The following is a 25965-nucleotide window of genomic DNA, read 5'->3' on the forward strand; positions in this document are numbered from 1 at the left end:
GAACCGGGTGAACTGGAGTGACCCACGGTGGACACACGGTCTGGAAAAGAAGGGAAAAATCACACACAGCTTAATAACGAACCGGTGTTGCGAAATGGATAAATGGAAGTATCAGAACCCTAGCTCCGTTGAGGTTTCCCAAGAGTTTTTCTTCCGATGACACGATATAGCTGCAGGTGATGAGGGCATACAGCTGCGGGCCAACTAACGAGCGTCGCTGGCAATGCCGGCACCTAATCTCGGGTAAAAGCATCGAACGAATGTATTACGACATACGACACGCGAAACTCCTTCGGAAGGTAGTACTGGGTAACGCGAAGGTCTTGCACTATTTTCCTCTGGCACAATTTGAGGCGGAAAAATAGGTTACGGGAAGCCAATCAAGCCGTCCGTTAGATTTCGACGGCCGGACAAAATGAAGAACGAACCATCGAGTCCTTTACTCTTCTCACTCACCTCTTGTTGCCTTCGATTTTGTTTGTACTTTTACGATCGACTCGTTACCGTTTTGTGATAGCTGGCTCGTGTCGGGCGGGCAATTAACCGAAGATCAAGATCACATCCGATCGCTTTGCTTTCCCTTACCTCCGCCGTGTCCACCCCGTTTGCCACCGCTGGGTGATGCTTGTCGAATTGTTCGTGCATTATTTATGAAGCCGCTAAACCGCGTCAACCGGATTCGAACACACCGGGTGGTGTGGGGCGGATCGAATTCGGCAACCGGTTGCGCAATGGCGGACGCGCCACGGTGGCTCAGTTTGATCGATGCCTGCCAGCGGTTACGAGCGATTTGTGCAAAGAAAGCGCCCGGCCCGCCCCGTCCGGACGCTTGGACGGTGAACTTGAACTACACGGTCGTTGTGGTCCAGTTGGCCGGCGGGCACTTTCCGCCCGGCATGATCATCCTTCCAGTACGCCGGAGTGACACCGATTCCGGTAGTTACTTTGATGAGTTTTACCTTCTACTGCAAGAGAGAAGGAAAAAAAAAGGTGAAGTCAACGGTTGGGAAACCGAAAGCATAACGAGGTATGGGATTTTTAACACCCAAACCACCTGCTGCCCGGGGGTTTTCGGTGGAATGTTTTGGGAAAACTTGTCACCTCTGTGGGAACGGGATTTATTGGTCGCACCCTGAAGGGATTGACAAGACGAAAGGCGAAGGTCAGACGAGACACTTGTCCGCCATCGCCACGGAACCGTCGCAAGGTGTGGTGCCCACGTTCTGCGCCACATCGTGTGCGTATGGAAAACCGATCGCCTCCCCGCCGTCCAGCCAATTGGGTGCGCAATAATTAAGCAGAATAAATCAACGAACTTTCGCGAGCCACGACCAGACCAGGCGTCTTGGCGTCGGGGGATCGGTTGGCACGATCGCAAAAGACCCTTCTTGACGGACGCAACGATCGGGCGAAGTCACGGAGTGAATGCTGGCTGGGCTAATCATGGCCGGCCGTATGACTTCGTGTTGCACAACATCTGCCCTTACGAAGGACCGGACCCTAGGTGGTGCGTAAAAGGGTTTAGCCTTTGAAGCTCATTTTATTAATTCCCTCCGATAAGCTCGCGATCTCCTGCGTCGACTAATGTGCTTATTATCTCCGCGAGTCTGGCTCATAGCCGATGACTTTTAGACGAAATGTGATAAATACTAGCTCAACGTGAGTGAGAAAAAACACATCTATTACACTGGTTGAGTAAGTAAAAGTAAAAGAAACACAATGATAATAATAATAAACCAACCAAATGTATTCATTAAATCAAAGCCTACAGTTGAAGTAGCTTTTTTCACTGTTTGATGTTATTGTTACATGTTACTATTTTTATCAAATATTGTTTGAATCATCATTATATGTAATCCAATTTAAAGTTAAAGTCCCCAGAAAGAAAGAAAATAAAAAAATAGCAATATTAACCACTAGCTTACATTTACTATTTAAAATAAACGTTTTTTATTCTTATGTAATACCATCTTTATAGAACAACGCCTCCGAATTGTTACGCCGTTATGTTTCTTCGTTTTGAAAAATCATCATATGCAGTATGTATAATAATTAAGTAAAGTTTTAGATTTTAAAAAGATTTTTGTTAATATTGCTTAAAGCTTGAACAATCATTTTTTCAATATCACTTTCATCGCAGTTAAATTATAGTCACATACATGTTATTTGTAATTTATTCCATTAAGTTATTTACTAAACCATTTTCGATTTCTAGCTATTTAAAATGTATCGTCTTCTTGACGTAACGACCTCTTGCTCATGCCTGCCCATTAAGGGCTTACAAGAGTTTTTTTTCCTTTTTTGTACGTGGATAGTCGGTCCTCTTGTACATATATAATGTATGCTACTATTATTTTAACTTTCTAGTACCAAACAAACTTAGTAATTTTACACTTACGAAAAGATTCGATACAAGGAACTCAGGAAATACATTTAACCATCATTGAAGTGTGAAGTGAAAAATCATTCAATGTCCATATTATCAACATGAGAAACGTGAAATGGAAACAATTTTACTATGTTCCAGTAGAATACAATATTAAAACATTTGCATTGCAGCATAAAGGACTATAATCAAGTGACATCAACACAAACACATATTTGACGTTCGGTAAACCGCCATGTGCATCTGGGCATTGCTGGGGGAAACAAGAGTAATCGGACATTTAATCAATTACGGATCAAAGAGTATGCACAACACAACACAACGGATTAATCAGGCTCCCAACTCATCCACGTCGTTCGCATGAAATTGCAGTGCGTGTATTTTGAGGGATGAACAAAAACACTGACTACAAAAGTGAGCACCAAAAAAAAAGCACTCCCTCGCATCGTTTAATTACCGCCTATTTGCTTCCACTAATTACTAACCGGGCCGAAATGGGGATTGCATTGCCTCCATTCATATGCTCGTTGCGTAATTATGGCTCCATGTGTTCCTATCTCCGATGCTCCGAACGTTCATTTCTACGGGAATCCAGCGTATCCTTCGCTCAACGCTCGGTTTGGGGTTTTTAATTTCGTTTCGCGGAAAAGCAGCGGCAAACTAAAAACAAAACATACGCGTCAAAATAGTTCCAAAAGGTAAATTACCGTGAACGAGCAACGGATTGGGTTTTGGGGCGATGCAGATATGGATGCGAAGATTGGCAGATAGTGATCCAACCCCGACGTTCCGGTGGTCCGGGCCCATCCACCAGCCGCCTTCGGGCTTAGTTTAGATGTGGCTTCCGCGAGCCGTTGCCATACAGCTCGCGTTGGATACCGCGGAAACGCTTCAACTATCGCGCGCTTCTGGCGACCATTTCCATGACAAACCCTCTCGAAGTGGTTTTCGCTTTGAAGTTGTGACCTGGGCCATGGAAGTGATGCTCGCGCGTTTGGGTGGAACATAATTTCGCACTCCTCCGCGCGATGCCAGCTGGGTGTCTTCTGGAGTGCGCGCCCTAAGTGGGTTTTATTAAATGAAGCATTAAATTACACCGGTTAAGATGTCGCCATTGCCGATGCGTTTCTGGTAGCACTGGTTTGCATAAGCTCTGATGAAATAACCTTTTGACTTTAGGTAGTTGTTTGAGATTGTCGAGTGTTCTACTTTTCTACCAAACACACCTCCAGCTTGCTTGGATTCGATATCTGCATCAAACATGAACAAGGGGATGCTTTCCACTGGATTTCACAAGCACCAAAGCAGGCCATCCGACAAAGGCATGCCATTGAAGAACCTCAACTTTGTGAGTCCTTCGTCAAAGCAATCACTACTCGCACCTGATGATGTTTTCGAGTCCCCCGTCCACCCGCCTCAGCCGAACTAAAGTTGAAAATCGTGTTCACCGGTCCGCACGAACCCGTGTGTAGGTGTTGACATAAAGGGGCGGCTCGCAAGGGCTGCAGCTGGAAGTGGCAACATTTCAACAACATCGCACATCACACGGCTTCCGTTGAGCTGCCTGTAATGCCATTTCCTCCGAACCGGAGAGCCCTTCGCCAAGCTGCCGACAATTAGGTTGGCAGACAAATTAATAATTTATCAACGTTTTCCCTCCAACGATCGGGGCGGATGTTTCAGGTTTTCTTTGGAAATAATCCCTTTCCAATCGGCGCACCTCATGGAAGCTGGAAGTTTTTTGTTCCGAACAAACACACACACATACACACAAAACCATTCCCGCTGACACCTCAACTCAAAAGTCACTTTTTTGCCCGATTCGTGATGAATTTCCCGTGATGAAATGACACCTTAGGGCAGGGGTCGGCACACGATTTCCAAAAAAGGGCCAGATGATTAAAGAGAAATCGAAAGCGCGGCCCGGATACCTTAAGCAATTATTTATTTTTTTTCAAAGTAGTCCTAAACCCTTTTGAGTAGAATATCAACTTTCTAAATAGCAAAGTGATAAAAGCTAAAATAACAATGATATAAGCTAAAATATTTGGCACGATCGTTCTCAAATTTCCTGGTGTCGTGAGTTTCGTCAGAAATCCGACGGCAATATCTCGTTTACTTTGCATCTAGAATAGCTACATTCAAGGAATACTATTTCAATACCAATACGAACTAAAATAAGGCTCGCAATATTGGAAACTTATCGAAGTTGAGCTATTTTTGTTACTCAGAGAGTACGCCAGTTAAACTTCGCGCTTTGCATAGCTTCAGGTGCTTAATGTGAACCAGTAGGAAGAGGAGAATCTAGCCCGGGGCCTCATTTACTCTTTTACCGAAAAAGCCTAACAAAAAGTATAAGAGAATTCCACCTGTTGTTGAGCAACTCGTTGAACACTTTTAATCTTCATTTTGGTTTCAAAAACAAACCTGACAAACCGATAAGAATTAAGATGGATTTTTTGTATGAAGCACTAAAATTTTATTGCGGGCTGGATAAAATCAATTAGCTGGACTTGGCGACCCCTGCTCTAGGGAGCGAAAAATGCCATTCACCGGAGGCGGTCTAGATCGTGCCAAAACCGTCGTTCCCCAAGCAATGGCGCGATGCGATCGAATATTGTTATTAATGCAAAATTGAAAATTGGCGATGTTTTTCTTCGTCGAAAGGTGGCGTTAAGGCAAAACGGTGGATACAGCCGCGTGTTCGCGCGTCGAGTCTCGGCTCGATGCCGTCGACGCCCACAACGCGTTGTTCCCGAAGGCGACGGAAAACAAATAACCCAAACACAGGCCAAACGAACCGTGACGCGGCGCTTGAAAGCTTTTCTAAGGGCCGCCATTTGAAGGATGCTTTAAGAGAAGAGTGTCGAGGAAAAATCAGCGGCTAAGCTAAAGGGTGGAGAAATGTAAATTTGTCTTTGCATAAAACTTTCCCACTCCTTTTTTTCCTAGTTACTGTAGAGTAAATACTTTCTCGTATGCGTTCCGGGCAAACATTTATTTTCATGTAAAACAATTCCCTTACGCGATTTGTACGCTTTAGGCACAGCGGATGTTGCCCGAGCCATCGTTGAAGCCTTCTAACAACATCCTGCCCTCGTGGACATGCTGATGCCCACGTGGGTGGAAAACAAATATCCTTGCCTTTGCCGAAATCTCCCGAGTTTAGCAAAGTGAACCTCTTTCGCCCTTCCGGTGTGTGTTCGGTTTGAGAAAGGATCATCAAATTGATAGATTAAACTAACGCAGCGGGTGTCCCGGTTCTGGGAAGGATGGGAATGCCTAAAACGATGAAAACTTGCTGAAGTACTCAAATAAGAGACACGACGGAAGGGAAAGACAAGCGCGTACAGCGAAGGGAAAGACAAATGCTAAGACACGCGTAAAGGCGTAAATCCTTCTGCCAGCATTTGTATCGATGGAAATAGATTCAAAAACAGCTAAGCTGAAAGCGTTCGGAGTGTTAAGGCATGCAACAGTGGCTTAGCGCACGCAACAAACCCACCTCGAAAGGGCGTTGTCTTTTGGTGGAGAGACTCGGTAAAAAAATGATACTACATGGTGCTGACACTGTTGAATGTTTTTCCCATTTTAAATCTCTTTCCCTCCGACGACAAACACGTGTTCGTTGGCGGTTTTGGTCTTTTCTCATTGTCCACCCATAAACGGCCAGCCCGTCGATAGGCGTTTAAGGGATCGAACAAATTTGCCTAGCACCGTTCACAAACGCGCGCACGTGTCCAGCGCTGGCCCTTCAGCGCCATGTTTGGGAAAAGGTGGCTGATGGAGGCTCAAAAATACAGAATACAGCAACACCCCTTTGGTAAGATGTTGTCGCTCCCGTTTGCAACCGTCGTCGATCATCGTTGGCGTTCGGCGTCGACCTCCAAACAACCCCGAACAATAGGGATTGAGAAGGGTGGCCCTTGCACTAACCGGAGCGGTAATTGACGGTGCAGCCTTGAGAGTTCATAATTTCTTTCTAATTCCCTTTTCCGATGCCTTGAGCTTCGCCCTCCGAGCACGCCCTTTGGCCCTTTGGCCCCTTTGGTCCGAAATCGGGTGATCCATCGGGTGTCGTTAGTTAGTTCAGCTCTGTTTTTTTCTGTTGCTCTCCATTTCTCATACACAGATCGTTACACATATGGAACGCGAGTTTGAAGGGACGCCGCACTGGAACAGTATCCGCACCGAGTGGCCCTACTTCGGATGACGGCGACGTAAAAGGTCACCGTGCATGACGCGGTGCTTAACTTAAGACCCTTTTACCGCCCTAGGGGCCATCAAAGAAGGATGCGGGAGGGGGGGGGGGGGGAAGGGCGATGGGTGCATGCATGATGCAGCAAATGGGTGGATGTGACCAAAACAACCCCGTGCTAAACAAAACATAATCCAACAGAAGAGACGCTAGACGCTGAAACAAAAACCACGTTCGTTGGAGGGAAAGAAAACGCAACTAGAAAAAAAAAACTGGTCCACACCATCCCTGCCCAAAAGCGATTGGCCGACTTCGACTATGAATCGATCTCGACTGTGTCGTTTTTCCCACCGATCTCGGAGGCTCTTTGGAGACGCTTTCATTCGTGGTCCGTCGTCGTACTGGCCAAATTAGATTGTCGGATGGAGCCGACCCAAACGCATTCCCTTTCGTCTGGTAGAATTGTTTTGGAAAAACCCCCGTCGACGACGACGAGGCGCTACTGAAAAAGTCAAGAAATAAATACACCCATCTTAGTGTGGCTCCTCCCTACCTTGAAGCCATCAAGGAGACGCGCAACCTAAGCCGTCCGAGCCGGCCTGTCCTGTCGCCGGTGGATTCATCGGAGCAATAAATTCTTCATACCATGATCGGATGCTGCTACTACCTGCCCCCTATTGCCCCACTCCCCCTCCCCTTTGGCTTTGGCGCCCTCCGGCTAAGTGCGGTAGTCGTTGCAGGGAACGGTCCGGGGTTTTTTTTATTGCCTTTTACGCGACCAAACTAGACGAGCTGCGGTCGCTTCCAACCGGAGGGCGTTTGTTCATGAGCGGAGGAGAGCGGAGGGGTGAGCCTCAGCAAAGCGAGCAATCGCTAAGCCATGAAATTGTTCCCATCAAAGGTCCATTTAACACCGTTATGGGTAGGATTTTTCTTGGCATTATGGAGCATTTGAGATGTAAGAATTAAGGAATTATAGATTTGAATTAATTACACATTGTACATCACGTTTCTACGGCATCGTTCAAGTCATGTTAAATCTAAAAGTTATGTAACATGAATGAAACAATTTAAAGCAGATGGGATCAAGTTGAAAATAACCTGACATACACGTTGTTCGGAAGCTTAGTGACTTTTGCATTACATTTGATATATTTAAAATTTGTTGATCCAAACAAAAACTTTTTTGGGTCAGACTTGGCAAACAATATATGACCTCAAAAGTATGTTACTACAGTAAAATAACTAAATAAAAATAAATAGAGACTTACGCAGTTTTACAATAGCTGCCAAGTTCATTTACATTGTCACAAAAGAGACATCTTACGAATCACATCGACATCAAATAAACAAAAATAATTTTTAATCTATTTTAATATGATCTAAACTTAGTCTTTACTAACCATTTTATCGGTCATATTACTTTATTTATACCTGAACTCAATGAATTAAATATTTGTCACCTAGAAAATTTACAATTTCAACCTAAATGATGAACACTTTTCATTTTCTCATGTTTTTCTACAAATGATCTCTCAGTATTGTGTATATGATTGCATATAGACGTTGTTGTTCTCAATTATCAACCATCAACCATCAAAATAACTAATGATAATTCCAGTTATTATTACTAATTACTAATGTACCGTTTACAGTCTTTCTGTTGAAGTTGCATAAATTACTTTAAAAATTTCAACACCGATTAGACACTATCAAACTAAATCATCTTATAAATATCGCAACTTCTACGGCTTTCTAATTATTTCATGGAGATTTCATTAAGCCCCAACTTCAATTAGAAACACACTCCTTCTCCGGTCTCCACCAGAACGGTTTTATTACTTACCACCCACCTTTGTTTTTCTCCTCGGAACGCTCGCATGCTGGCTATCTTTTTGGCACGAACAATTGTTTGCCGCGGTTTGGATAACATTTACAATGGCCGTTATGAAGAAACAGAAGAAGAAGAAGAAAAAAAATGGCACACAAGACCACCGGCCGGCGGTAATTGACCTGGCCCCGCCAGAGCTAAAGCAACCGACTTGCGGCGGGCGAAAGGATTTTGTCTTCCCGCAGACGCCATGGCACCATCGCCGCCCGTCGAAACGGATGACCTTTGCGCCGCCCGCGATAGTGCTGGTTGTGCCAAAAAACCAAAAGAAAAATAACAGATGGTGACATCTGGTCAAGGGACCCACCACACCGGCGGCGACTCTAATGTCGTTCGAAAATGGCTCAAAAATCAATTCGATCTAATCCGCAACCGACCTCACCGCCAGTGCCAATTTTCGGTAGTTAATTTAACCGTTTCCTTTTTTCTTGACGTGTGTGTGTGGCGTTGTGGGTTGCAAAACTTTTAATTGTGTTTTATTTTACTTTTTGTTTTGCGAGCGTTCTGTTGCGAGTTTTACTGGACCGACGAACCCGGCCGACGATAGTTTGTTTGCTTTGGGTACGTCTAATGTCAATGGCAATGGTTTGGCTTTTAATTGGAACTGCTCATGTGGCATATGTGCCCAAGAAGAAAATGAGACAAGTGAGAAAATATTTGCATACCTTTTTTTTGCGGAAAGAAAGGGCTGCAGAAAAACCCCCGGTGCGTGGGACTCGTTTAATATATTCATCGAGTTTTTCAACAAAGTATGTGAGTGTTACTTTGTTTAGGAACAGGAGTCGAAAAAGGGACGCGGGGCTATGCCCCGTGGGACGATGTAGGTTGATGAAGCTCGGATGAATGGTGCTGAAATAAGAAATAACAATCTAACGATGTTGTGCTTCCATTGACCCGTATCGGAGAATAATTTAATTTTCGTCCGTCTGAGCAAAGATACCGACACTTCTTAATGTGTATGGAGATTACAAGTTCTTCCTGGAAACGACATTAGCAACAGAATTATCACGTGCGAGTGATCAAACCCTGACCCGACCCCAAACATTCCCATGCGCACCCGCACTCATCCCAACGTATGGTGCATTTTTCGAATACCGCAACCGAATTGCTTTCTGCTCACCTTGGAGAGATTGTTTCCACCTGCCGGCCCACGACCTAGCGACGCAATGCACGTGTCAAAGGCATCCGACCGTGACAGAAAAGCATCCCTCCCGCCTTCGATCCCCCTATCAACCGCGTTTTTTTCTCACCTCACCTTTGGCGCGGAAAGTCATCGCGCTCCACAAAGGGAGAAGATGGTCGGCAAGTCAGAGGCAGCCAATGTCGAAGCCATTTTTTCTCACGCCGGGCTTGGATTGGGTGTCTTTTACCCCCGTGGTTGTCGCTGTAGATTATTTCTGCTGCACCCAAACCTTCACAGGGCTGGGCTGGGGAAGCCGTCCGTTCGGGTCGAATTAGTCCATCAGGGTGGCGATCGGTTGGCGATGGTAATCGTCCCCTTGGCCACGCGAGGCGCGGAGCGGGGTTGCAATAAATCTATCGCGGAGTATTTAAAACTGGAGCTGACTTTTTTATCGCCTCTGCTGGGGTGGCCGTTAAAGAGGACCATTATTCAGTAGCGTTGCGACTAGGGTTAGGCTTGACGCTTTCCCAACCGATAATAGTGTGAGGGGAAAAGCTTTGACCGTTGCTGATCCTTAACATTAGCGGTAGAATGTGTTCAGTACACAAACACACGAAATACCCATTCTTTTCCATTAAAATGGAGCTTAATTTAATCGCCAAATTGAATATTATTTTCCAACCGCCGACTGATTTTATTAGCCACGGGAGCTAATGGGCCCGATGAGGCAGATCGAAGGTAATTGCAAGGAAGCACGACCTTTACAGCCGATCGTGCCCGTTCGATCGGCGTTTTGTAATCCCGAAAATCATAGAAAAAAACGGGCACGAAAGAAAATTCTGCTGGTCGTACCGAAAAAGAAGCGGATGGAGTGGGAAAGAGGGCAGGGGAGGGGGAGCAGCAATTCAATAATCATAATCATCATTTGTCGTTCCCGGAGCGCCGGCCGCACGACGCCCGGTTCCAGCGGGAATCGCGATCGCTCGAACGGCGAAAACCGATCAGAAGGGCGGGCGTTTATAGTTGTTGTTTGGTGTGTTCCTTTTTTTCATTGCAATAATAATAATAGCCATACAATGCCCGCGCCGAAAGGTCTGTCCGTCGAATTGGCGTGCGAAAGAAAAGTGGGCGAGAGTGAAAAATAAAGCACAAAACCAAAAGAGTGACCGCCTTGCGAGCGATCGATGAATGAAAGACTTCAACGAGGCACGGGTCCGGGCAAGCGACGAACCCGCGTAAAAAAACAGCTGACGAGTGGATCGCGGGGTTTTTGGCGGGCGTCTGTGCTGGGCCAACGAAGAACTCTTGTGCGCGCTCGCAGCAGCCGAACCCGAGCCGATCGTGGTGCCCGATCGTGTCGCCGGTCGTGATCATGCCGGGTTCGCGGGCGCGCGCGCGCTCTCGAAAGTGCAAGTCTTCTCAGCCAAGCGGGCAGGTGGCCCCCATTGGGGTGGCGCTAAAGGAGAAAAAGAAGAGGAAAAACAAGAAACACCGAACAGTTACCGACAGAGCAAATAAAACAAAAGTCACTGCTGGACTCACGCCCTCTCCTCCCCGTCAGCGTTCGGCACACCAGATCCTGCGCGCGCCAGACACGATCTTCGTTCGATTCGATCCTCCGAAAAGGAGTAGGGGGCACCATGGGCTTCTCAGAGGTAAAGCTCAAAATGTGAAGCACCGAACGGGCGGGGATGGGAGGCAGTGGACTAAATGCCGAGCGGTTTAACTATTATAAAGTGAACTTGTTTCGGTCGGATGTTTTCAGTGCAAATTTGTACGTCTAGCCTTTAGTGCGGGCTCGAACTCGCGCGCGCAGTCTGGACTGAAGCTGTTTGCTGGCTTGGATGTAGAGTGCGAGACGCTCGTGCAGATGCCCGTGAGAACGTGCGTGAAACCGGCGGTGGCATCCGGCAAGTGCGAACCTAAAATTGGCTGATTTTTTGGCGAATGGTTTCGTAACTGCATAACGCGTGTGTGTGCTCTCAAGTGAAGACAATTGTGTATACACGCTGGTAATGGACGGAAGTACGGTTCAAACCGATGCTGACTGACCAGTGAACCAATTCTGTGCCAGATCTGTGCCTGAACTTTGCTTCGGAAACCGCTTCGGAAAGAAAAATTACCCCACAAAGGTCGTGTTGAAAAGCAAACAAGAAGCTTAAGATCGGTGTCTTGTGTGTCCTCACGAAGAACTTGTCAGCTGCACTGCCGTCTGCCCTACCTGCCTCGTCGGTTCTACTCTACATCTTCCCCTGCTGCCCGCTACCGTTCGGCTCGAACGTCTCCTCACCACAAGCTCCAAGATCATCTCGCTAGGCTTTTCATAATGGTAATTCCAACCGTTGAAGAAGACGAACCCAGCAAAAAAAAAGTTACAATAACACCACCTCAAGACGAGCCATGTCGGTGTTATAAAATGTTCAATCGCACCTTTAGCGTTGATGCGGTTGCTGACAGGCGAGCTTGAGATGCCGCTCCGCTTCGGGCACTACAAATAGCATAATGGGAATCATATAAAGCTATCGCGCGAACATGATCAGCGTCGATCAAGCGACGAACGGCCATAAATCATGGGCCGTTCTGCGATGGGCCGAAGGAACATTGTCGGCAGTTCGCCACAATTCTCCCACGGGTCATGTCCTCCGAGCAGCCCTTACGTTGCCTCGTGACTCAGGGGTAGGGCTCGTGGTTATTATTAATCCGATATATTATTGAGCGAGTCAGACAGCCGAGTGTCCCTGCTTTCGGTAAACGTGGTACGTGTCAGGATTTTATCTACCATTGCACCGGGACCATAATGAAGTGTCACTGCTGCGGTTCTGGGCTCCCCCGAAGCGAAGAGTGGGTGGTGCTGTAATTTGATGTTGCACGAACCCATTTCGGGGCTTATGCTTCACGTGTGCGAGGGTGCGTGTTTATATGGATGCATCGGATCCGACCAATCTTCGGGTCGTACCTTCGAGGTTCGGTTACTATAGAATGCCCGTAGAACCGAGTCGATGCAGCAGCCGCAAAGCAAACGGACGCAAATAGAACTGGGGGTGAAAGGCAAATTGGTCCAATGGAAAAGATGCAAAGATACAATTGCAGGGCCACAGGGCGAGTGTTAATGCTGTTCCAATTTAGCTTCGTCTAACGATGGCGCGCGTATCTTGATCCGGTGATGCAGCAAAGGGATAAATAAATAGGGCCGCTCTTCGCTACCACGTGTTTCCAGCCGTTGGCCCTTTGGGTCACGCCGTGGCCTGATGGAGGTGAAAGATAAATTAAAATGTAAAATTAGTTTCATCTAATTTTGGAATAGTTATTGCAACATATTCAATTTCGGCGAGGGGATTTAATGCCAGCATTAAATAGTTTCTTTTTTAAATAACACAACATTATTCACGGTAGAACTAGGTACCGGACGGATTTAGAAAGGTCCGGTACCTGCCATCCGAAGTCACGCAATATGTTGTTGGGTTTTTCCCTTCTTTAGACTCGAGGACATTTAAATAAAATGCCCATTTCACATGAGTAATAGCATTACATCCAATGTGTGGAATCCAAAACATCCTTAAAATAAACTCCAAAAACTAGTTTAAAAAATCTAGATCTTAGTTATCATACATGAAAAATACCAGTTAAACGGGTCCATATTCCAAAAGTAAAAATGAAATATTTTTCTAAAAACTAACAAGGCTTTTTAAGAATCAAAAACTGGTTCGAAACATATTGCTTGAATTATGTCTTATGCCCGAGTACCGAGAAATAAAGGGCATGGTTCCAAACACATACATTCTAGTTAGAGGCCCCAAAAAATGCAATGCAATTTATTATATCAAAACTTGTTACATTTTAATTTAGATAAAACCACACATTTTTAAGGTATCAAATTTAGATTAAATCACAATTTTCCTTAACGTTATTCCATTGAAAAGATTTCATTGCTAAAAGCCTGGTTTTCAAAGCTTTATTTCATGCGAAACAATCAAACATGTTAACAGAGAATCATTTTCCTCGTATATCTTTTTCGGCGAACCAAATTGACGACTAATTCTTTTGTTTTGCTTTTTAATTCGATATTTTTATAGTCGGATTAAAGTTGATAATCGTGAAATATTTGAAAAAGAAAAAAGTAAAAACAATGTTAAGTAATATTACTTCATTGGGAAATGTGCAGGATATTACTTTTGATAATTCATGTCCATTATCCTTGAACTGTTCTGAGAATGTTTCTCATCTTTAGTAAAATCTTTACACAGATCTCTTTAAAAACACGGCACCTTCTCTGCATCAAAATCACAATTCAGATAAGCGTTCTCACAATTTCATATTCTTCACAAAAAATTTCAAAAAGTTCACAAACTAATTACGCATTTGATAAAGCAATCAACTTAGTCTCAAAATAATCAAAATAATTCATACGTTAAAATTTGAAAAAAGAGGCCAAAAGGACGGGGTTCTTGCAAGCTCGGGGCCTCAAGCAGCTGTTTTGTTTGCTTACCCTATGGTCCGCCCCTGATAGAGTGGAAATTAGAGGAATATTTTCCCAAAGCTCAGTTTATCTAACATGTTATTTAAAAAAAACCCAGAATAATGTGAAACATAATGAAACAAATTAACAAAACATCGTTCTCATCAACCACGCCAGTTCCTAGAAACTACTAAATTTCAATGATTGATTTCAAATTGTTGCACGATTCGATTCGAGGAAATCGTTATAATCAAAATACGTTGAGAGTGATTCACGGCGGGCAGAAACACTCCACTTTAAACCGCATAATTTATTCACCTTCTTCCCGGAACAACATCCAATTTTCATCTTCCTTTGAGGTGGTAGGAGTTTACCGTGAGGATTCGTAGGCTCCTTTCCGGGCATCACACAACATACTACCGGAAGTGCGAATGTATGTGTGTATGCTAATCATGTCAGAGGGCTGTCAACATGCATCGATCACACCAGCAAACATCGGCTGGCAACACATTCAGTGCCAAGTGTTTGCTCCGTCCGTTAATAAGTCATTCGACGACGATGACGACTGGAGCATCGCTTCGGGGGTCGTTTTGCCTTTCCTTGAGTGTTTCCGTTGGCGTTCGAATCTTTCCATTTCCAATCGCAGCACGACACGGGAGACGATGTTGCCACTTGCGTTCGGAACGTGTTTTTCACCCGTCCTATCGAAACGTGCGAGCGAATGATGGCTGGTCGTCGATAAATCACCCCGCAGTCCAATTCGGCGGCACATCCGAAATGTGTAAATACTGCCCCCCCTTGGCCGCTGAAGGTGAAGGTGTCGAAAGAAGGAGAGAGTGCCATTTTTTGTGCCTTTCGGCATATGGCCACTGGCAGTGACATTGGTGTCGCTGGAGCGTAACCGAATGCAAGCAGGTGATAAACGTAAGACCGATGGTTTGAAGCGAACGGATGTTGACAAGGAAATTTACAGTCCATACTTTGTACGTGTTGGCATCTGCGAGATTCGTTTGATGAGGGGGGACAGACCTCAGGAATTCGTTTTGAAGGATGCATCGATGAGTTTTTGAGAGCAATAAACATAAACTCTAACGGCAAGAAAATGCCACGGACAACATTGAACCACTATGTGTCACGAATCAGTAGGACAATTTGCCAATTTTGTTCATGCTTTGGTGTTTTTTTCCAGTGGTTGAAACGGTTCAATGTTATGGATGACCATGATGACTGGATACATTAATTATTTAATAAGCATTCCATGCTTCAAATCGCATGCATAACCCCATGGAATGTCGTTGGATTAAAAACGGCAAAAGAAGAGTGCTTGTGAGTGTGGTTAGCTTAATAATTGGTAATTAAATTTGATGCCTCAATGACCCAAAAACCATGAACCCCTCCGCTGGTTTGCGCTTTAATTCCCAACCAAGTAGAAATTACGGCAAAAGCATAAAACTTCGTTTAAAAAATCCAACCATCACCCATCCCTGGCGTCGTCCGGTCGGTTGCATCTAATTTATCGCGTTGGCATCCACTTGAGGGATTGCGGTCAATCGCCGGCGGGAGATAACGAGACACCAGTGGAGCATAAACAACGAAACGAAACAAACGAATTTGATTCGAATCAGTAAACAAGTATCGATGAATCGGAGATCATCGATAGCTCCGTCGTGGTCGCCTCTGGCAAATTACGCTCCAGTGCTGCTCGAAAATGAAGCCTTGGGTTCGCGTCCCCAGCATCGGGAGGGAAGGAGTCGATAAAAATCCCTTCACAACTGCACTGGAAGGGCTCGTGGCCCTTTAGGGTATTGATTATTTTTATCGTTTCGTTCACCAAACGACGAGAGCACGTCGGTTTACTCCATCCGTTTGGTGCGGTGGATTAAATTACATTGTATCATTATCGTTTGGGGTAGGGGAAGGGCGGCATTTTAAACGTCTCTTCAACGGGTCACTTTTGCTGCATCGAACGATTTATTTACCAAAGCTTACCGTTTAAAGTGTTGGCTGGCAATCGTTGAGTAACGAGCTGATAATAGGCTCCAATCAGTACGACGGGCTGATTTTCGATGGCGCTATGGATAAATAAATACCCATCGGCCAGTTTGTAAATATTGAAACGGTTACGTTAAAGTAAAATTATTAAAATGTGTCAATAATAATAATCCCGCACCGTATAGAACGTTTACAATGTTTGCTCGCACGAATTGTGATTGATTAGTATTCCCCGTGCGAATTACACAACGCATGGCCTCGATCCAAACCTTGGCCATTTCGATTGAATTGCGAGGAAAAACAAATAAAATACCATTAGGTTTATATGTGTCCCGGCCCCGTGCCCTGCGGACATTTCTAGTTCCAACAAGTAGGGTTGTTTTATTTTAACGCACGCAGATCTACCACGCGCCGCCATCGAGCGAAATCCGAGATACGGGAGAGAAGGTTGGCTCGTGCATATATGTGTTACCATCACGTAACCTTACACCGTTCGGCGGTACATTCATCACCGGCACGCATGGGCATGGGTGTCCTGGCCGGCAGGGAAACTCCCAGGAGGTGATTTACGTGACACATTTCCCACCGCGTGCCGGGGTCTCGGTCGGTTCGGTTTTCACGCACGGAGGACAATTTATTAAAATCGACCGACGCCAAGACCAGAGTGCAGAGGACAGAGTGCAGCGTTGTGTACGGTCAGTTTGCGTCAGCTGCATGCATTTCACCTCAAGAAAGCCGCCACGAAAGCCGAAACCGGAGCGAATGGCGGTGATTTTGCTGACCCGCAGGGAGTGGCCGGCCGTGCGTTAAGCAAACAGCTTTGGAAGCGAGAGAAGAAAAGAAACCGTCTACCGAGACGGCGCTGAACCGGCAGGTTGGACCGGAGCGACAAGCAAACCGGCTCGCTAGGCTGATTAACCCGTCCGACGTTGATCGGCGGTCATCGGTCTCGCTGTCCGCTGTCGTAAGAACATTAAAACCGACGGCAACGACGGCGACGACGCGCTGACATAAGCCCGGCCATGTCAACCCATGGGCCGGTTCACCGCAGGCGTGAAAAGGTTCTTCGCGTCCGAAAACCACCCAAACGGGGCGGAGGTCGTCCTTATATGCTCGCGCCCGGCCAATGAATCTGCAGATTCCGATACGATCGGGCGTCCACCGCGACGGGGGTCGCACTTTCGCCCGGGAAAACAGGAGGATCGACGGGAGGGCCGCGTGCGTACCGATAAATTGAATTACGTTACGCAACGACGGGCCCAAGCGCGCACGCGTCTCGATCGGGCCGACCCAGTTCGAGCGAGGCTCCCGGGGGCCCGGGCTGGACGCCCAAGCGCTCACCTGAATCACTCACCGCGCGGCTGGGGCCTGGTCACCGCGGGCACTGGGTCAGTGTGGAGTAGAAAGGGCCACAAAACCAGAAAGGAGCCCGAAAGGGGAGGGGAGAGAGAGAAAAGTTTACAGAAAACCGGGCACCATCCCTCAGGCCTTCGGGGTTTGCTGCTGATGAACGGAAAAGGGAAGGGAGAGGCCCGAGAACGAGGGGCAACTTGATCGACTAGACGCCACGGAACCAGTATTTCTGGACCGCGGACTGTTGATGAATGAAAGTGGTCCAATTGTGCTGCCGTTCGGATAATCGGACGGTAAAACCGATCGTTTACGCGCCGGATTGAAGGCATCTCCTTTGAAGTACCGTATGTTGCCAATTATAGTGGGCAACTTTTGTACCCAGAAAATGGCTTTGACTGGTAGTGAGCTCACTGTCTTCGTCTCAATCGTTCAACCTTCCATTTCACTTAAATGGCTTGTGTCATTTAATATCTCTGATGCCAGTTAATAATTGAAGATCTAGAGAATACTTTGTAGTATACATAGATAGGAAAACACGTTGCCTATTTGAGCAACTGGAAACAAGATACAAAAGTATCACATTGGAATAAAACGTGCTAAAAGCGGCTAGAAGACAAACATTGAAATTAAATGTACAGATCAGAAAAATGTTAAAAAATGACGACTTTTAAGCGGAGTGATCTTTGGAAATGTTTCCATTGTTTCTCGAAAAAAACCAGCAAAAAATGAAAAACGTAATTTGACATGCACTTTTAATTCTAAAACAAACATTGTTTATGTTTGATTTATATTACGCCGTTTAAGAGTTATTCAAAAATAAATTATACATTGGTATTCGCGACTACGAGAAGAATGTTTTACAAAAATAAGCTTAAAGCCAGATGCTTTTCTTTTATTCTACAGATACAAGAAAACTTCATTGAACACTAGGCTTTTGCAAATAAACGGTCCCATATCAAACACATTGTTGATGTCAAATTTTAAAGCGGATAAAGCACATAAGTACAGAGAGAAAACCTATGGCTGATTAATGTTATTGTGATTAATCAAATCCAAATGAATTTCTTGTTGAATTTGAGGGACCAACTTATCTTGCAATTCTACTTCACTCCTTAACTATTTTTTTTCCTACCTCTGCAACATTGGTGCGAACAGTTGCGTGCTCGCTATAATCCGACAAATAAGGTACATTCGTGGACCAACGTTTGTAATTGCACGAAAAACAAAAACCGAAAACCTGCAATTCAAAACGGATGATGCTAATCGAGGTTTTGTGAGACGGTTAATTTTTTTTTTTTTTCATCGTCTCCTCCCATGGGTCACGTTTTCCCACACCGCTTCCTCCGTGCCCACCGATTCACGCGTCGGGAAACGCATCAAACGCGCACAGGTGCGCACGCGGTAGCATCGAAAAAAATTCCCCTTCGGCCGCATGTCAAATGTGCGAATCTAAATGTTTTCCCGTCAGCTTAATTATCCCTCCCCCGAGGGAAGACAAGGAGAATGATCATGTGTGTGTGTGTGTTCCCATCGACCGGGAAAGGATTCGCCAAAGTGACAGAAGTCGTGCGTGCGTGCTTCTTTACGTGCTTCGGTGGCTACTGTTTTTTCGACACAACCCTTAATTGGTGCCCAGAAGCCAATCATCCGAAAAGCGTGAGTTGGGGTCAGTTCGGCCGGTGAATGGACATATTCTGCACCCCGTCCGAGATTCCCACTTCGAGTGGTCAGCATCCAGCGCGGTGTGAGAGTGTGGAGTCAACCTACAGCCGACTACGGGCTCTAAACGAAACGAAAGTAAAACTCCGCGCTTAACGGAGCGTGTGTTGAAATAGTCAATCAAAGTTAATCACATCGACGACGGGCATCAGAGCCCGGGGCACGCAATTTTTGCACGCGACAACGCGGTTTCGTTTTGGTTCAACCAAAGAGACAGAGACAAAGAGACAAAGAGACAGAGAGAGCGGCCGATCCTCCGGCGGGCTTAACGAGGGATTAGGGAGCATAATTGAAATTGGGCCAGATTTGCGGCGCTAAATGGAACCGCGCGTCCCAGGGGGTCCTTGCCGTAAAATTTTGCAAATTTGTGACCAATTCGAATCGCACCTCGTCGGATTGGGCAACAGCTCAACATTTGGAGGTACTATTTCGGCCCAATGCCACTTTGAAGCGCGGAAAATATGGCGTTAATGGCCAAGAATTGGTTGGGCAAACTTGACATCATTTAAATGGAACCAATTTAAAGGTTCACTTGTTTCTATGGCGCGCTGTTAGTGAAAATATTATTTCAAATTTCACACTAATGTAGATTGATTTGTAATCCGCAAGCCTGTGCCAATTTCTGAACTAATAATTTAGAGTCATTTGGTTTTATGGATCCATTCAAAGGCAGTTGTGCAAAAAACTCCAGACGATGCCAAAGGAAGTCAACGTTGCTGCAAGAGCTTTCGAAACCGCCGGATGAATGAATGGAACCATAAATGACACTTGACTTCACATTAGAGCCCCATAACTTGCCCACCCGAGGGAAGATAATGTGGCACAGATGATATCCACTCCGTAGGCATCGATTTCGACCGAATCCCCGACCGTCACGTACGTTGCTAGCGGAATTCCATGGCGCTCATATCGCACCCATCGACGGGGTTTTTTGGGTGCCGCCGGGTCACTATCAGGAACCGATGTATCGCTTCCATTTAACAATCATCTCATTAGACGTAATTGCAGTGGCAAGAAGTGCAAACGGCAGCAAACATGCCCATCGCCCGTCGTCGTGATTTACCATCCCCGGCCCCGAGTAGACGGACGGATCGGATGAAAAGTCAAGTGCACGTACGTCGAAGGCGCACCCCGCGATCCGCCGGGGAATCCACAATGGAATCTCTTCATAGATTCCGGCCCGATGTGTCGGAACGGCCGCAAATGAAGATGTGAAACGTTCGCTCGATGGCGCTCGAATGCCGACATGCGATCGGATGATGCGATATTTGATCTCAGAAATCAACCGATGTTGATGATGACGGTACCCACCGGAGACCGATGAAATCCGTGGAAATCGTTGCGATGGTTTCCGATTTTCCATGCCATTGGGGAGGCACGTTCGCGTTTGGCTTCGGTTTCTGCCTGATGCTATCGAATGTACACACATGGGGCGTGCTTTGCCTTACTGACGGGCTCGGTACGGCTTCGGTATTGTTCAATGGTTCTGGCCGTTCCGTTGAGCATCAACACCGATGTAGTAAGAGGACGTCGAGTGCGGTGGAGCGATTGAATCCATCTATAACCTTTCTAAAAATAAACTATGGAAAATGATACAACACTGAGCATGCTTTAGGCTCAGGAATGGAAATGTAAACTCTGTAAAAGATGTTCTGCTCCACGGAGGACTTTTCACGCCTTTTGACGTAATCATACGCTTATTTTTACACCATTGTGTACAATCATCAATATTTGTGTTCTAATTAGGTGAATGAGCATATTCAGCGTAGTTAATATGAATCAAAAAAAGGGTGAAAACAGTCTAATATTGAATATCATGACTAATTCATTACTTTTCCTTACATTACTACTCAAAAAGTAATGAAAAAAATACGGAAAAACATAATAAGAGAATAAAACATATAATAAAACAAAAATCAAATAATTTGAAACAGGAAGACGTATCCTTGAGCCAATCAATTAAGGAAATGCTATGATGAGCTTTTTTACATGCTAGTTATTACTTTACCACTATTTCTATAACGAAAATTCTTCATGAGTAGTAAATCATCTTTGCATAACACCACACAAATGTTTTTGATTCGATTTTCTAGAAATAACATTATTGTGAGAATTCTTCTTTTTAAAGAAATGTAGCTATATTACAACCAAAACTGATTGAAGACCCTTATCGGAGTTAATTGCGCTTTCGATGGCTTCGGTCATATCATCTCGTTTGTGTCACAAACAGTGCTTTTTGCACAACAGGCTTTTTTGCAAAACTTTTTGTCCGCAACAGGCAGAACAAAACAAGTCATTTTGCATAAGTCTGCTTCTCGTTGAAGGAGCCTTTAAGTCCACATTTTACTTTTAGACCAGGGATTGGCAAAGTCCGGCCCGCGGGCTAAATACGGCTTGCCAACTGATTTTATCTGGCGCGTATGAACATTTTATTACTACATACGAAAAACCCATCCCAAATCTTTTCGGACTTTTTTACGGCGTCACGCTTGTTTTTCCGCAAAAATTAAGACTAGAATTGTTGAACGAGGTGTTCAATACCAGGAGACTGCCTAGCATACTTTTTGTTAGACTTCTTTACATATCGACTTGTATATCGTATTTGGATTATTGATTGTTATAAAATTTGCATCCAAAATAGCTAGAATGCAATGTTTAACTCAATTACGGAATAAAACCTGGCTGACAATAGTGAAAACTTCTCGAAGCTGGGTTATTTTAATTACTGAGAGTACGCCATTAAAACCAATATATTGTCATTTAATTTGAGTCGAAGATTAATTTCAAGTACAACTAAATAAAATTAAAGCATACAACAAACCAAAATTTAACTGTTGAAAAAGTCCCAAAGTCAACGAAAATTTTTAAAAAATTTAAACTATACAATTTCAAATATCTTATCTAGTTATATGTATCCTTTATGTAACTTTACTATATAGAAAGTTGATACTCCATTCAAAGCAGTTAGTATCGCATTTATGGTTCTTTTGTTCATCTGGCCCTTTTTGGGAAATGTATGCTGACCACTGTTTTTTCAGAAAACGGTATTAATGAACAAATAACAGTCAAATTATTCCCAGCGTATAGAACCATTCCAATTTTTTGAAACAATCAACGAATGAAGGAATATCAAAATGTGAATGAAACAGTTGATGTTATACATGAAAAAATACGATTCTTACTTAATGCACCATATGAATGTTACGAGATAGCCTCGCACTGCTAAGGTTTAGTAGTTATATTAACAACAACTTACTTCAATAGCTTAGTTCGCTAAGCAACAACCTTTGGTTTCTAACCTAACAGCCCATTTCTAATACAACCAAGCCCAATGCAACGCCCATCGGTGCACTTTACGGTGTTGACATTGACATTTTATATTATTGCCCCAGCGCATGGCAATCGCAAGACGGCAATTTAATGGGCGTGCAATAGAAAACGTTTATTATCTCGCGCTTCGTTCCGACAAACAGTTGTGTAAGCAAACGGTTTTATGGTCGACATTTACAACTATCTGCTTCTTCAATGGTTTATCCGTTTCATGCGTTTCCTTTTATTTTTCCCTGTTTTTCCCTTTACGCCCGCAAGCCACCGTTAGCGACTTGCTTTCTCCTGTTCCTTTTGGGTCCTGCCTGCCACCTCGGTGCTTCGGCGAAAGGAATCAAGCAGAAACGCCTCGTCATCGATCTGAGCGATCCTTTGCTGACCGTCACCGATCCCTCCGTGTACTTTGCCCGCCCGACGACGACCACCTACTCCTCCGGGCCGGCATTCTACGCGCCCTCCTCCCGGGCATCATCCTTCACGCCCTACGGCCACACTCACCAAACCACGGGCGTCGTGTCGCCCCTCAAGCCGGCGAGCCTGTTCAACGGAAACCTCTTTCAGTACTCCAACTATGGCTCACCGTTTCCCTTCCTGAGCGGGAACCACCTGAGTCTGGACGGCGAGGAAACCTACATCGCCGACGGACGCATCCTGAAGCAGTACGCCGTCATGGAGTTCCACGCCGAGGAGCGCGAACGCGAGCTGCATCATCAGCAGCAGCATCTGCTGCACGGTTCGGCGGCCTTCCGTGGTCCGTCCACCCGCACCCCACCGTACACTTCGGTCACGCCCTACTTCAACCGGTTCCCCACGCCGTACGATCCCCTGTACGGCCCGACCGGGTTCGCTCCTCCGCTTCCCCAGCTGCCCCAACTGTCGTCCACCTTCAATCCGCGCTTCGGAGCCCAGCACAACGATCAGCGATCGCCACTGCTGACCAAGAACCACGGCCCCATTGCGCTGGGGTCCGGTTCGCTCGGGTACATCCACGGACCGAACGGGGTCACCGTGGGGTCGGGTTCGCTCGGTTACATCAGCCATCAGCAGCACCGGGAAACGCTGGCCGAGCTGATCGAGCGGAAAAAATCCAAGCACCTGCCGAGCCCGCTCACCTTTGGCCATAACCACAACTGAGCCAACGCAACGCACGTACTCTCTTCCGCTTCATTTGTACTTAGTGGTAAGAAACACCGATCGTTACCCGCGGTCCTGGAGGAGCTTGGTGGCTTTGGTGGCGCCATAAAATGATGGACGGCTGAAGAATGTGTTTTGTACATACCGAAAGTGTATCGCTGCGATGGTTGGGATTGTGATTGTAAATAAGAGGCGAGAGGTTGGCTTCTTCGATTCCTACGCGGCGACGAGCGAGTAAGACTAAGGCGCCGCATCGTTAGCTGAAACTGTTAATAAAGTATCGTTATTTAAAATATTTTAAACTTATATGTCTTTTGCCCGACGCAGCTTGTTTACCTCAGGCACAGTTTACGCCATCGAACACAACATCCCTTCGTCGAGTTGTTTACAATCTAAGTGATGAATCACATTTTGAATGAGAACGCCATGACGTTTTGTTTTTCCCACCTTCAAGATTTACGATTCCAATAAAAATGTTAAAATGGGTAAAAACCTTCTTTATGGGAACAAAGTGTGGACATACACACTTTCTAGCCCAAGCATCATTCAGTAAAGAACATCTAATACCAGAACTGAGGTGTACGATGATAAGAAGACACATACCGTTATCAGATCCTTCTTGAAAAAGTCGAGTGGATTGAGACCTTTATATAGATGGCACGTTCCGATGATCCAGCATACCAGTTTCGGAAAAGATGTCGTTCAAGATCGTAGTTCTGCTATCCCTTCTGGCTGCGGTGATCGCTTGTGCTCAGGCTCAAATTGGTCCGAGAAGTCGTTCGGTGCGACCACTACCGAGATACCTGCCTCGCCCGAGCTATCCTGGACGTGTAGGCGCTCGTATCGTCGGAGGGCTCGAGATCGACGTTTCCGAAACTCCGTATCAGGTGTCTCTGCAGTACTTCAAGAGTCACCGCTGCGGTGGATCCGTGCTGAACAGCAAGTGGGTCCTGACTGCCGCTCACTGTACCGACAGCGTGTTAGTACCGACCGCCTTGGCCGTGCGCCTCGGATCTTCCAGACACGCTTCCGGTGGAACGGTGTTGCGCATTGCGAATATCTTCCAACATCCGAAATACGATCCAGAGACTACCGATTTCGACTTTGCGCTCCTGGAGCTGCAAGGTGAGCTGTCCTTCAGCGATGTCGTGCAGCCGGTCGCTCTTCCCGAGCAGGGTGAACCCGTTGAGGATGGAACTCTGACGACCGTTTCCGGATGGGGTAACACCCAGAGTGCCGCCGAGTCCAACGCTGTATTGCGAGCTGCCAACGTGCCCACCGTCAACCAGCAGGAGTGTGACCTGGCATACACGGCTTTCGGAGGAATTACCGACCACATGCTGTGTGCCGGATACAAACACGGTGGAAAGGATGCCTGCCAGGGAGATTCCGGTGGCCCGCTGGTTGCAGAGGGCAAGCTGGTCGGAGTCGTGTCCTGGGGATACGGATGTGCCAAACCTGGATACCCTGGCGTATACTCTCGCGTGGCCAGTGTTCGCGATTGGGTACGAGAGAAGAGCGGAGTTTAAATGATTATTAATGGAACGTAGCAACTATTCGAAGAACAACTGATATTTATAAATTAAACGACTGTTAACATACATTTTTTTCTGGTTGTTTATGATCTTTGTAAGAAAGTGATGACCAAATGATTACAAAACTTCTGCGTTTCCACAGCCGTCCTCTTGTTGTCCTTGCCCAGGAGTTTAATGGAGCTCCTGAAGATGAAACTTTTCGTGTCGATGTCTACTCGCCCTATCACATCTTCTAAGGTCACGTTGTACAGGATACATGAAAGGCAATCGCCTTGCCTCTGTCCTCTGTGGGAAGCAAACTGAAAGGACGCGACATCATCGACCCTTACGGAGCACAGGGATTGCCCATAGTCGCCCTACACAGCCTTATCAGCTTGTTCGGAAACTGAAACTCCTTCATCAGCATCCACAGCTGTTGTCATTCAATGCTATCATAGGAGGCCTTGAAGTCAATGAAGACGTGATGTATCCTGCAGTTGTACTCATGGCATTTTTGTAAAATCTGCCGGAGCGTGTATAGCTGATCAGTTGTCGAGGGTCCCTCCATGAAATTGGCTTGGTACTCTCCTACAAAGTTTTCAGCCAGAGGACCGAACCGTTGGACCAGAAGTTCTCAGAAGAAGAAGGAGATTCTTGGAGGAGAAAATCTCGGAAATTCTCGTAGTCTGTCCCCTTTTTTCAAGACTGATACAACGACATCAGTCATCCAGTCCTGGGGCAGTTCATTCTTATCCTAAACTTTGCCTATCACCAGATACATCACTAGAACTAGGCTTTCCCTTTTCTGCTGGAAGAACTCACCAGAGAGCTGATCATCAACCGCAGCTCGGTTGCATTTAAGTTTTCGCATC

The 25965-nt window shown here is 45.8% G+C and overlaps 2 protein-coding genes across 3 annotated transcripts; both read left to right on the forward strand.

Moving 5' to 3' along the window:
• Positions 1–731: 731 nt before the first annotated feature.
• Positions 732–23579, forward strand: LOC131264291 (uncharacterized). Its single transcript, XM_058266572.1, has 2 exons — positions 732–911; positions 22707–23579. Exons 1-2 carry the CDS (start codon positions 732–734, stop codon positions 23577–23579), a joined length of 1053 nt encoding a protein of 350 aa, XP_058122555.1.
• A 695-nt stretch (positions 23580–24274) lies between these two features.
• LOC131266099 (trypsin-3-like) lies at positions 24275–25175 on the forward strand. Of its 2 annotated transcripts, XM_058268459.1 has the most exons (2): positions 24275–24356; positions 24414–25175. In XM_058268459.1, exons 1-2 carry the CDS (start codon positions 24275–24277, stop codon positions 25106–25108), a joined length of 777 nt encoding a protein of 258 aa, XP_058124442.1. In that variant the 3' UTR covers positions 25109–25175. The 2 variants fall into 2 exon arrangements, with proteins under 2 accessions (XP_058124442.1, XP_058124441.1); XM_058268458.1 differs by having other exon boundaries at positions 24275–25175.
• The last annotated feature ends 790 nt before the right edge of the window (positions 25176–25965 follow it).

The sequence above is a fragment of the Anopheles coustani genome, chromosome 2, assembly GCF_943734705.1.
Source record: "Anopheles coustani chromosome 2, idAnoCousDA_361_x.2, whole genome shotgun sequence".
In the NCBI taxonomy this organism is placed as follows: domain Eukaryota; kingdom Metazoa; phylum Arthropoda; class Insecta; order Diptera; family Culicidae; genus Anopheles; species Anopheles coustani.